This window comes from Triticum dicoccoides, chromosome 4B (assembly GCF_002162155.2).
Source record: "Triticum dicoccoides isolate Atlit2015 ecotype Zavitan chromosome 4B, WEW_v2.0, whole genome shotgun sequence".
Taxonomy (NCBI): Eukaryota; Viridiplantae; Streptophyta; class Magnoliopsida; order Poales; family Poaceae; genus Triticum; species Triticum dicoccoides.
In genome coordinates this window covers 183,684,705-183,698,649 of record NC_041387.1, presented here as the reverse complement: position 1 = coordinate 183,698,649, position 13,945 = coordinate 183,684,705, and the positions used below count along the sequence as shown (strand labels likewise).

The window sequence follows — 13,945 nt, the reverse complement described above, 5'->3', positions numbered from 1 at the left end:
CAAAAAAACTGGGTTGTGGCCATGGACCCAGCTGTCAGCCTCTCCACGTACAGTACTCTTTCGATGGAAGTCGGTCGTTGACCACATTGACCACGCCGCGCCGAGAGCACCAAGGCGGTGGACGACGGCGAGGCCTAGGAAGGGGACGACGCAGAGCCGGAGAAGACGCGGCAGTGGATGCCCACTCGGAGAGGAGTACGAGGGTTCACTGGTTCGGCTGCGGCGTGAGGCTGTCGTCGCTGCAGAATAACAGGGGGTGTGGGTGAGTAGAGGGATACCCTGGGCCAGCGGTGGGAGTAGTAGGGGCGGTGAGGCCTCCGCGACATCACAGCCAGCCACGAGAGGCAGGAGCACGCGGCACGACCGGCGCTGCTTTGGGCGGCTGGAGTAAGAAGACTAGAGGTTGAAGAAGCACTATGGCCGTTGGATGGACATCGTTCATATTGACTAAGTTGACAAAGCCCTCCGTCCTCGTCAACTTAGTAGGCCCACAAGTCAGCCACCCACTATGGTGGGTCCCAGCTAGCAGGGGGTATTCATTTTTTGGTGCGTAATAAGGAGGCACTTCCTTGCGTGCGAAGATATAGCTGGTGGGTCCAACCTGTCAGCGGGGGGAACGTTTTTTTCGCAAAATACAGAAGCCCTTCCCACGTACAGTGCACGTATAGTGCGTAATAAGGAGGAACTTTCCTTGCGTGCGACCATGGACCTCGTGGGTCCCAGCCGTCAGGCTCTCCACGTACAGTCCTCTTCCGATGACTCTCGTATGTTGACCACGCCGCGCCGAGCGCACCGAGGCGGTGGACAACGGCAAGGCCCCAGACTGGAACGACCCGGAGATGGGGAAGACGCGGCAGTGGAGTCGCAGACGGAGAGGAGTGGGAAACTTGACTGGTTCGGGTGCGGGGTGGGCCTACACTCGGTAGAGAATAACAGGATGTGGATGGAGGGATGGCCTGGCCGTCGGCGGGGTAGCGTTTCGCTGAGGAGCGCAAAACAACGCCGCTGGACGCCAAAGGCTGGAGCATGCGGTTCCGGCAGCGCTGGGGGAAGAAGACGAGAGATTGAAGAAGAATGTTGGCCGTTGGATGTAAATCCAACGCCTTCTTAAGCTTCGACCTACTGGCCCACATGTCAGCCAGTCCATTTGTTTTTAGTACATTTGGTGGGCTGGGTGAAACAATGATGTAGCATCTATGCAGCCCATTTAAATCCCATTTGCATTTTTCTCGAAATCCGCGGACTTGCTGGGCTGGGTGAAAATATCATGTTGGGCTAGACGGAGAAATGTTATAAAAACATAAACACATGATTGCGTGTCAGTAAAATATTTGCAAGCTTATGTACGCAATCACTAGGAGTTAACTTGGCAAGTTATATATAAACAATTATTATTATTATTTTGTAAGAACTTTCAACTTATGAAATAAAATATCATTTTAATTTGATGAGTTAATAGTACGTGGGGTATTATTATTTTTTAGGCTAGACGTGGGACAGTTGAGTTGGTTCTAGGGGAAAGTACAGGGAGAAAACTCAATTTACATCGAAAAAGAAAGTGGGAGAAAATTCAGAGACCTGCTGGGTCCATCTGAGGAGAGGAATATTTTAGGAGGAAGGAGATTCAAAGCACGGCAGCCGAGTGAACTAGTTTTTTCTACGGACAAGTGAACTAGTTTACATACATAAGCAAATAGTCACTAAAAAAGCAATCAGGTTAATGGGTTCTTAAAAGAAATATTTCGGACAAAACAGATAATTACGACACATAAGCTAATGCATGAAACACTCAGATGATAAAGGTGCTTATAAACAGATAAAGTACAACATCTAGACCTTCCTGGCATGCTTGATCATGACGTTGTGGCTGTCTGTGTACTTGTCGGTTACGGGAAGCAGACACGCCCTCATGTCCATGATCTGCCTGTACATGTCGTAGCATGCGTATGCGTCCTTGGCTGCGTAGGTTATGTAGGCTAGATTTAGAGGTACCTCCCACGTGTTCAGGTCATCTTCTTTCATGTTGGCGTATCAGGGATCGATGATGGTCTCAGCAAGGTCAACCACGGAGTCCTTCTCCTGCCCATTGCTGATGATCTTGTATGTGGACATATTTTTCGATTTTGGCTTCCGCTTGAGGACAAGCGAGGTATAAGCTTGGGGGAGTTGATACGTCCATTTTGCATCATGCTTTTATATCAATATTTATTGCATTATGGGCTGTTATTACACATTATTTCTCAATACTTATGGCTATTCTCTCTTATTTTACAAGGTTTACCATGAAGATGGGGAATGCCGGCAGCTGGAATTCTGGCTGGAAAAGGAGCAAACGTTGGAAACCTATTCTGCACAGCTCCAAAAGTCCTGAAACTCCACAAAACAACTTTTTGGAATTAATAAGAATTTCTGAGCGAAAGAAATAGGCCAGGGGGCCCACACCCTGTCCAGGAGACAGGGGGCGCCCCCCCCTATAGGGCGCCCCCCCTATCTCTTGGGCCCCCTGGTGGGCCTCCGACATCCATCTTCTGCTATATCATCACTTTTACCCTGGAAAAAATCGTGGGCAAGCTTACGGGACGAAACTCCGCCGCCACGAGGCGGAACCAATCTAGGGCTCTGGCGGAGCTGTTCTGCCGGGGACACTTCCCTCCGGGAGGGGGAAATCATCACCAACGTCATCACCAACGATCCTCTCATCGAGAGGGGGTCAATCTCCATCAACATCTTCACCAGCACCATCTCCTCTCAAAACCCTAGTTCATCTCTTGTATTCAATCTTGTATCAAAACCACAAATTGGTACCTATGGGTCGCTAGTAGTGTTGATTACTCCTTGTAGTTGATGCTATTTGGTTTACTTGGTGGAAGATCATATGTTCAGATCCTTTATGCATATTATTACTCCTCTGATTATGAACATGAATATGCTTTGTGAGTAGTTACGTTTGTTCCTGAGGATATGGGTGAAGTCTTGCTATTAGTAGTCATGTGAATTTGGTATTCGTTCGATATTTTGATGAGATGTATGTTGTCTTTTCCTCTAGTGGTGTTATGTGAACGTCGACTACATGACACTTCACCATTATTTGGGCCTAGAGGAAGGCATGGGGAAGTAATAAGTAGATGATGGGTTGCTAGAGTGATAGAAGCTTAAACCCTAGTTTATGAGTTGCTTCGTTAGGGGCTGATATGGAACCATATGTTTAATGTTGTGGTTAGGTTTACCTTAATACTTTTTTGTAGTTGCAGATGCTTGCAATAGGGGTTAATCATAAGTGGGATGCTTGTCCAAGTTAGGGCAGTACCCAAGTACCGGTCCACCCACATATCAAATTATCAAAGTACCGAACGTGAATCATATGAACGTGATGAAAACTAGCTTGACGATAATTCCCAATGTGTCCTCAGGAGCTCCTTCCTTATTATTAGAAATTGTCCAGGCTTATCCTTTGCTACATAAAGGATTGGGCCACCTTGCTGCACTTTATTTACTTTATTTACTTGTTACTCGTTACTATTTATCTTATCACAAAACTATCTATCACCTACAATTTCAGTGCTTGCAGAGAAAACCTTACTGAAAACCGCTTATCATTTCCTTCTGCTCCTCGTTGGGTTCGACACTCTTACTTATCTAAAGTACTACGATTGATCCCCTACACTTGTGGGTCATCACTCCCACTCACTTTCTTGTAAATACATGCTTCACCGAAAGTCTGTATAAAACCATATGCTTTGATTACCTCATCAAAGCATATATTCCAACTCCGAGATGCTTGCACCAGTCCATAGATGGATCGCTGGATTTCGCACACTTTGTTAGCACCTTTAGGATCGACAAAACCTTCTGGTTGCATCATATACAACTCTTCTTTAAGAAATCCATTAAGGAATGCATTTTTTACGTCCATTTGCCAGATTTCATAATCATAAAATGCGGCAATTGCTAACATGATTCAGACGGACTTAAGCATCGCTACGGGTGAGAAAGTCTCATCGTAGTCAACCCCTTGAACTTGTTGAAAATCTTTTGCGACAAGTAGAGCTTTGTAGACAGTAACATTACCATCAACGTAGTTTTCTTCTTGAAGATCCATTTATTCTCTCTAGCTTGCCGATCATCGGGTAAGTCCACCAAAGTCCACACTTTGTTCTCATACATGGATCCTATCTCAGATTTCATGGCCTCAAGCCATCTGTCGGAATATGTGCTCATCATAGCTTCTGCATAGTTCGTAGGCTCGCCTTGGTCTAATAACATGACTTCCAGGACGGGATTACCGTACCATTCTAGTGCGGATTGTGCTCTGGTTGACCTAAGAGGTTCAGTAGCAACTTGATCTGAAGTTTCATGATCATTATCATTATATTCCTCTCTAGTTGGTATAGGCATCACGGGAACGGTTTTTTGTGATGTGCTACTTTCCAATTCGAGAGAAGGTACAATTACCTCATCAAGTTCTACTTTCCTCCCACTCACTTATTTCGAGAGAAACTCCTTCTCTAGAAAGGTTCCATTTTTGGCAACAAAGATCTTGCCTTTGGATATGTGGTAGAATGTGTACCCTATTGTTTCCTTAGGGTACCTATGAAGATGCACTTCTCCGATTTGGGTTCGAGCTTATCAGGCTGAAGCCTTTTGACATAACTATCGCAATCCCAAACTTTAAGAAACGACAACTTAGGTTTCTTGCCAAACCACAGTTCATACGGTGTCGTCTCAACGGATTTAGATGGTGCCCTATTTAACGTGAATGCAGTTGTCTCTAATGCATAACCCCAAAATGATAGTGGTAAATCGGTAATAGACATCATAGATCGCACCATATCACGGTTATGACGTTCGGACACACCATTACGCTGTGGTGTTCCAGGTGGCGTGAGTTGTGAAACAATTCCACATTGTTTTAAATGAAGGTCAAACTCGTAACTCTAATATTCGCCTCTGCGATAAGATCGTAGAAACTTTATTTTCTTGTTACGATGATTCTCCACTTCACTCTGAAATTCTTTGAACTTTTCAAATGTTTCAGACTTGTGTTTCATTAAGTGGATATACACATATCTGCTCAAATCATCTGTGAAGGTCAGAAAATAACGATACCCGCCGCGTGCGTCAACACTCATCGGACCGCATACATCGGTATGTATTATTTCTAATAAGTCACTAGCTCACTCCATTGTTCTGGAGAACGGAGTTTTAGTCATCTTGCCCATGAGGCATGGTTCACAAGTATCAAATGATTCATAATCAAGTGATTCCAAACGTCCATCTGTATGGAGTTTGTTCATGCGCTTTACACCAATATGACCTAAACGGCAGTGCCACAAAATCATTATCAACTTTGCATCTTTTGGCATCAATATTATGAATGTGTATCACTGCAATCGAGATTCAACAAGAATAGACCACTCTTCAAGGGTGCATGACCATAAAAGATATTACTCATATAAATAAAACAACATTTATTCTTTGATTTAAATGAATAACTGTCTCACACTAAACAAGATCCAGATATAATGTTCATGCTCAACATTGGCACCAAATAACAATTATTCAGGTCTAAAACTAATCCCAAAGGTAGATGTAGAGGTAGCGTGCCGACGACGATCACATCGACCTTGGAACCATTCCCGACGTGCATCGTCACCTCGTCCTTAGCCAATCTTCGTTTAATCCATAGCTCCTGTTTCGAGTTACAAATATGAGCAACCGAACTAGTATCAAATACCCAGGCGCTACTACGAGCATTAGTAAGGCACACATCATTAACATGTATATGAAATATACCTTTGTTCACTTTGCCATCCTTCTTATCGGCCAAGTATTTGGAAAAAGTTCCGCTTCTAGTGACCAGTCCCTTTGAAGTAGAAGCATTCAGTTTCAGGCTTGGGTCCAGCTTCGGGCTTCTTCCCGGGAGTGGCAACTTGCTTGCCATTCTTCTTGAAGTTCCCTTTCTTTCCCTTGCCCTTTTTCTTGAAACTAGTGGTCTTGTTAACCATCGACACTTGATGTTCCTTTTTAATTTCTACCTTCGCCGATTTCAGCATTGCGAAGAGCTCGGGAATCGTTTTTGTCATCTCTTGCACATTATAGTTCATCACAAAGTTCTAGTAGCTTGGTGACAGTGACTAGAGAACTCTGTCAATCACTATCTTATCTGGAAGATTAACTCCCACTTGATTCAAGTGATTGTAGTACCCAGACATTCTGAGCGCATGCTCACTGGCTGAGCTATTCTCCTCCATCTTGTAGGTATAGAACTTGTTGGAGACTTCATATCTCCCAACCCGGGCATTTGCTTGAAATATTAACTTCATCTCTTGGAACATCTCATATGCTGCATGACGTTCGAAATGTCTTTGAAGTCTCGGTTCTAAGCCGTAAAGCATGTCACTGAACTATCGAGTAGTCGTCAGATCGAGCTTGCCAGACATTCAAAACATCAGCTTCTGCTCCTGCAACAGGCCTTTCACCTAGTGGTGCATCAAGGACATAATTCTTATGTGCAGCAATGAGGATAATCCTCAAGTTACGGACCCAGTCCGTGTAGTTGATACCATCATCTTTTAACTTAGCTTTCTCTAAGAACACATTAAAATTCAGGGGGGCGGTAGCTCGGGCCATTGATCTACAACATAGATATGCAAAACTATAAGACTAAGTTCATGATAAATTAAGTTCAATTAATCAAATTACTTAAGAACTCCCACTTAAATAGACATCCCTCAAGTCATCTAAGTGATACGTGATCCAAATCAACTAACCCATGTCCGATCATCACATGGGATGGGGTAGTCATCAATGGTGAACATCTCTATGTTGATCATATCAACTATGTGATTCACATTTGACCTTTCGGTCTCCAGTGTTCCGAGGCCATGTCTGTACAAGCTTGGCTCGTCAAGTTTAACCCAAGTATTCTGCATGTGCAAAACTGTCTTACACCCTTGTATGTGAATGTAGAGTCTATCACACCCGATCATCACGTGGTGTCTCGAAACGACGACCTGTAGCAACGGTGCATACTCAGGGAGAACACTTTTACCTTGAAATTTAGTGAAGGGATCATCTTATAATGCTACCTTCGTTCTAAGCAAAATAAGAAGCATATAAGATAAATATCACACGCAATCAAAATATATGTGACACGATATGACCATCATCATCGTGTGCTTTTGATCTCCATCTTCAAAGCATCGTCATGATCTCCATTGTCACCGGCTCGACACCTTGATCTCCATCATTGCCTCGTGGTCGTCTCACCAGCTATTGCTTCTACAACTATTGCTAACTCATAGCGATAAAGTAAAGTAATTACATGGCGTTTGCATTTCATAGAATAAAGAGACACCCATAATCGGTTGCCTGATATCTTACAAAACATGATCATCTCATACAATAATGTATATCACATCATGTCTTGACCATATCACATCACAACATACCCTGCAAAAATAAGTTAGACGTCCTCTACTTTGTTGTTGCAAGTTTTATGTGACTGCTACATAGCAGCTAGAAAGAACCGTTCTTACCTACGACAAAAACCACAACGGTGATTCGTCAAGTTTGCTATTTTAGCCTTCTTCAAGGACCAGCCTTAGTCAAATTCGATTCAACTTAAGTAGGAGAAACAGACACCCACCAACCATCTTTATGCAAAACTAGTTGCATGTCCGTCGGTGGAATCGGTCCCATGTGCGCGGACATGTAAGGTTGGTCCGGGCCGCTTCATCTCACAGTACCGCCGAATCAAAATAAGGTGTTGGTGGTAAGCAGTATGACTCTCACCGCCCACAACTCTTTGCATTCTACTTGTGCATATCATCTACGCATAGACATGTCTTTGATGCCACTGTTGGGAATCGTTGCATGGAAAACAAAAAAATTTCTAGGCACACGCAATGATCTATCCATGGAGATGCATAGCAACGAGGGGGAGATTATGTCTACGCACCCTTGTAGACCATAAGCGGAAGCATTTCACAACGCGGTTGATGTAGTCAAACTTTCTTCGCTCTCCAACTGATCTAGTACCGAACGCAAGACACCTCCGTGTTCTGCACACGTTCAGCTCGATGACGTCCTCCGACTTTTTGATCCAGCAAGACGACGAGGTAGTAGATGAGTTCCAACAGCACGACAGCGTGGTGATGGTGATGGTGATGTGATCTCCGTAGGGCTTCGCCTAAGCACTACGAAAATATGACCGAGAGAGTAAACGGTGGACGGGGGCGCCGTACACGACTAAGACAATGTTGTGTCCTTGTGGCGCCCCTTCCCCATATATATAGGCAGCCTAGGGAAGCCAGGGCACGGCCCAAGGGGCTGGCCGCCGGCCCTAGGGCTCCTGCCCCCCCCCCTTTCCTTGTATGAAGAAGGGGAAGGAAAGAGGGGGGGAGAGGGAAGGAAGGGGAGTCCTACTCCACACTTTCCTTTCCCTCCCCTCTTTCCTTGTCCTCCTCATAGGGCCGACCTCTATAGGGGCGCACCAGCCCCTTGTAGGCTGGTGTGTTCTCTCTCTTGGCTCATAAGGCACATATATTTACCAGGGGTGCCCGAAACTCCTTTCCGGTGACCCGATAAGTACCCGGTACCCTCCGAAACACTTCCGGTGTTCGAATACTATCGTTCTATATATCAATCTTTATCTCTTGACCATTTCGAGATTCCTCGTCATGTCTGTGATCTCATCCGGGACTCTGAACAACACTCAGTCACCAAATCACATAACTCATGTAACACTATATCATCAACGAACGTTAAGCGTGCGGACCCTACGGGTTCAAGAACTATGTAGACATGACCGAGACACCTCTCCGGTCAATAACCAATAGCGGAACCTAGATGCCCATATTGGCTCCTACATATTCTACGGAGATCTTTATCGGTCGAACTGTTATGACAACATACTTAATTCCCTTTGTCCATCGGTATGTTACTTGCCCGAGATTCGATCGTCGGTATCTCTATACCTAGTTCAATCTTGTTACCGACAAGTCTCTTTACTCGTTCCGTAATACATCACCTCATGACTAACTCCCTAGTCGTTTGCTTGCAAGCTTATGATGTGTATTACTGAGAGGGCACAGAGATACCTCATCGATACTCGGAGTGACAAATCCTAATCTTGATCTATGCCAACTCAACAAACACCTTCGGAGATACCTGTAGAGCATCTCTATGCCAACTCAAGCAATACAATCAATGATTCCACCAATTCCTCTCTCCCTTCTAACATTAATCCTACAAATAATTACGCTCGGGGTGGAAGAGGAATTTCAAAAAAAAAAAAGAAATTGTGTTGCGCTCATTCCACACCTAACAAGCTAGCATCAAGAGGGAAGCGTTAATTGATGACTACTTGTACATCTTATAGCATATCCATTGGACATTAGATTAAATTGATCCAAAAATATAACAAGCATTGATTCATGACTAGTTGGAGGAGAGGAAGACGGTGTGATGGCTTTTCTTGTGAGGCTAATGCGGCTACATCACATTCCTAATCATGTGTGCATACAACAGTTTTTGTGCGTTGCGGCATCGACATCAAATGTGATGATAAAACTACTATCAGAAGGAAGAACTGGCAGGATCACTGTCATGCCCATGACGGCAAGAACCACTATGAGACGCAACAAGTATTAATAACGTTGGATGAGAGTTGTAGCAGCCGCCCCAGGTCACAACGTCCTGCGCTGGCTAATGGTCAAGACAAATCGATGTAATCCAGTTGCATCACTTGCGTGGAATCTTTGTGTGTGTGATGTAGAAACAAGCGACATGTGCCCAGCTGATCACAGTCCAACAGATGATACAGCTGATAAGATCTGGTCGCGCCTCAGTTTTGATTGATATGACACAACAACAAGATCTGATCCCGGCCAAGCTGTTAAGTCCAGAAACGACAGATTCATGCTACTAACCGCGCAATACATCCATCGCAACCTTAGTAGTTTATAGTTTACTAAACCCATATACTGAGACATGGCAAGCACAATGGTGGAACATCGCATTTTCTACTGAATGAACCCAAATGGACGATGGATTCATCTTGTCAACAACCATGCAGTTTTCCAGGCTAAGTGTCGAGGTAGTTTGCAGCCATCATCAGCTCCAGCGTTATTTCTGGCTCGATCGGGAACTCCGCCGTCTCCTTCCCACTACAAACAAAACAATGGAGTCGTCAAACAAACGCAACGGATGAGATATGCAAACATCGCATTCACTACTAGTACAACTAAACACACCACTTAATACACGGCTTATCAGTACACTGCTTTTGTTTCTTAATGCAAGGCACTACCCAAAGTCAAGGTGGAATCTGCAATATATGTGAAAAACACACCAAATTCTCCTCTAATCACGGGAAAATATCTTCTCCTCTACACACCAAATGTTAATATGGAGTTTTCATCAAAATCTCATTTGAACAGAGAACCAAGTGCAAGGGGCATGCATTCTACTCCAACCGAGGAAAAAAGCGCTAGGCCTTAATTGTCTGTTTTGCCAGGCTAAATTGCCTCGCCTAAGCACACGCCTAGCCTTATTAAGCACTAGGCATCCTATTGTCGCCTAGTGCCTAAGCACGCTTTTTTTCACTAACTCAAGTAACAAGTGTTAGCTTGGAAAGCACGAGTAAGTGCTGGATATTTTGGAGGAATGACGTTTTTCCCGGCACAGAACCTGCTCTACCGAAAACTCTATGGCACAACCTGCCCCGGGGCCCTGGAAGACTAATTATCTGTGCTTAATAAGGCTAGGCCTTAATTGTCTGTTTTGCCAGGCTAAATTGCCTCGCCTAAGCACACGCCTAGCCTTATTAAGCACTAGGCATCCTATTGTCGCCTAGTGCCTAAGCACGCTATTTTTCACTAACTCAAGTAACAAGTGTTAGCTTGGAAAGCACGAGTAAGTGCTGGATATTTTGGAGGAATGACGTTTTTCCTGGCACAGAACCTGCTCTACCGAAAACTCTATGGCACAACCTGCCCCGGGGCCCTGGAAGACAATCCAGTTTTCAGCAGAATTCTTCAGAACAATACAGCTTGTGAACGATAGTCAGCATACAATTCTAGGCAACCTCTGTAGTAAAAATAAAATAAAACTTAAGTGCCTCATAATCAGACGAACAACTTAAGACACAACTGAATTTACCCTGACAAATTCTGGATTAAAAGTAAAGAGAACCTATCAAGACCTAAGGCAGAAAAAATTTAAGGTTACATTGCACATCTATTGAGTTATATCATTTCATGAACAACTCAGTTAAGAAAATTGTCTAGGTTTGGTACAGCAACAATAGAGTAGCTAGGTGGTAGGAACCATATGGTATTTGTAGCTTGATGCAAAAGCTGCATGTGATGTTGGCGTGTCGTTATTGTTGTGCCAGTGTATAAGAGGTGACTTCACACAAATGAGACGGAGCATGTGACCTTGTTCCAGAACAAAAAATGATTCTTACTCAAATGGGAATGTGAATGGAGAAGTTGTTCACAAAAGCAGTAAGCAATTAGAAAGGATTAAGAGTTAGAAAACATCATCTTACACACAGTTAAATTCTTGCTTTGCCACCACAAATGACAAAATAATCCACAAAGTCATTTAGCTTACAGTAAAAATAACACCAGAAATCCTGAGATGTATGCATGACCAGTAACCCACTAATAAAACAGGAAAGACAAATAATAGCACGAGAAATGCAACAGAAAAGAAAGTATATGGACAACACATGTGCATGATATATAGTATGGTCTAAGGTAAATGCCTGGATGGTAAATATTCTGATATCTGTTATTTTGAAGTTGTGTGATGTATTCCACAAAACACCCAGTGTGCCATTTGTAAGCACGAAATAATTGACTGGGATGCTGGAGTATAAACTTCACATGCTTCATAAGTTTAACCACTGAACAAGTTTGATGAACCATAAATAAAAGTTAAGAGAGGGAATACATGGGAACCATTCAATTGGTTCTGCTCCTAAATATCATTCTGTAAACGAAGCATATAGAGAATTTTTCTCAAAATTCTGAAAAGAAGTCATAGAAAGCTATTATTTCCTCTTTATGTCTGGACTGGCCTGTACGGAGAAAAAAAAAGCCCTCCAGCGGTATCCCCTACTTCTGTCCGGACATCCAAAATCCCCCATTCTGGCCCCAGATCGAGGGGCGAAGTAGGGGAGTCCGGACATGTCCGCAGACACCGCCAACTCAGCATAGGACCTCTCTTCCCCTTCTCTCTCCTTTATCCATTGGACAAAGTGGCGGACAATTGAGGGATACCGTTGGATTACCCGACAAATGGGGCATCATGTTTGCCGTTGGAGATGCCCCTAAGCATTTAATTCGGTTCGTTTACAGTAACGAATGAGCAAACAATAAGTAACCTTAAATTTTCAGACACAAATATGCTTTCTAGGTCATCACACTTATTCTGGGGTTCTGGACATTTACACACGAAACATTTTAACAAAAAAAAAAACCCTGCAACATACATGAATGGGAGCCAGGCAGGCCGCATGATTGTTGGCAAGATTTTGTAAGAGCACTCTGTGATGGATCTTAGTTCAAGCAAACAAATTTGATGAGTTATCTAATTGGGGCTGATATATCGACACTACCTAGGGTGAGCAGTTATTAAGCAAATTTATCCCCACAAACAAAAATTAAGCTTATTTGATAATCTGGACGTACAGAGGGGGGAAGGCGAATCTGAAGGAAGGGATTTACCTGGCGTAGTGGAGCGACCAGTAGAAGTACTGGCAGATCTTCTCTAGGATCGCGGTGCTGATCTCCGGGAACCTCACCTCGCCCTCGCGCGTCTCCGCGAAACCACCTTAACGCTCATCGATTTCAATTCGATTAGTTAGTAATACCGACCGATTGATCGATTGATAGACGGATGGAGCAGAGGGTAGGAAGGATACCAGGTGAGGTGAGCATGTTCCGGAGGGTGTTGGAGACCATGGCCGCCTTCTTGTCGATGACGAACTCGAAACCCTCGGCGCTGATCAGCTTCACCACGCCAACCATGTCGCCATCTTCCTCATGCTCCTCCTTGTGCTGCGCCGACGCCGCGGCCTCGCCTCCTTTCCCCACCATCACGGCCTGAATCCCTTCCCTCGCTAAAGCTTGGATGAGAGGCGACGACACCACGAAGGAGAGAGACAGAGGAAGAGGAACAACAACAACCCGATGAAAGTAAAATCGTGGGCTTCTACCTTGTAGTGTGTGGGTTGGGCCTCCATCACACAGGCCGTGGTGTGCCAGCCCGCATGTCGTTCCCCAGGCCCAGGCATGACTCGGCGCTGTAGGCGGAAAATCCTATATGCCGCATATTGCGTCAAGATGTCGAGGGTTCGCAAAGGATTCAGCAGGCAGCGACGCGATCTGGGCCGGCCCGTTTGCGGTTAGCCTAGCAACGGTTTTCTCCGGTTTTGGGAACCTTCTAGAAGGTTCCTAAATCGGTTTTACTTTTTCCTGTTTTTCTTGGCTGGTTTTCATTTCTTTTTTCTTTCTGTTTCTTTTTTTATTTTCGTTTTTGTTTTTATCTTTTCTGTTTCTTTATTTCTTTTTGTTTACTTTTCGAAAATTTCAAATTTTATTCAGATTTTCAAAAAATGTTCAGAATTTTAAAAAATGTTCACATTTCAAAAAATGTGCAGGAATTTCAAAAATATATTCCTGTTATAAACTGTTCACAAATCCAAATTTTGTTCAGATTATCAAAAAATGCTCCTCTTAACAAAATTTGTTAAAAATTTAAAAAATGTTCACATCTCAAAAAATGTGCAGGAATTTGGAAAAATTCTTCCTGTTATAAATTGTTCGCAAATTCAAAATTTGTTCAGATTTTAAAAAATGGTCCTCTTAACAAAATTTGTTCAGAATTTAAGAAATGTTCACATTTCAAAAAATGTGCAGGAATTTCAATAAAA

At 43.7% G+C, this 13,945-nt stretch overlaps 1 protein-coding gene across 1 annotated transcript; it reads right to left on the bottom strand.

Annotated features, from left to right (window-relative positions):
- Positions 1-9,792: 9,792 nt before the first annotated feature.
- On the bottom strand, positions 9,793-13,203 carry LOC119295699 (elongin-C-like). The gene is made up of 3 exons (XM_037574146.1): positions 12,935-13,203; positions 12,738-12,843; positions 9,793-10,169 (listed from the first exon to the last, which is right to left on the bottom strand). The coding sequence occupies exons 1-3, from the start codon at positions 13,107-13,109 to the stop codon at positions 10,088-10,090; spliced, it is 363 nt and encodes a 120-aa protein (XP_037430043.1). The 5' UTR covers positions 13,110-13,203; the 3' UTR covers positions 9,793-10,087.
- Positions 13,204-13,945: the final 742 nt, after the last annotated feature.

Bases quoted from the DNA above. Each gene is read 5' to 3' on its own strand.
- LOC119295699 (XM_037574146.1), bottom strand. From the start codon at position 13,109: ATGGTGGGGAAAGGAGGCGAGGCCGCGGCGTCGGCGCAGCACAAGGAG. The intron at 12,844-12,934 runs GTATCCTTCCTA...ATGAGCGTTAAG, and splicing joins GAACATGCTCACCTCACCTG to GTGGTTTCGCGGAGACGCGC. The intron at 10,170-12,737 runs GTAAATCCCTTC...TTTTGTTTGTAG, and splicing joins TGGTCGCTCCACTACGCCAG to TGGGAAGGAGACGGCGGAGT.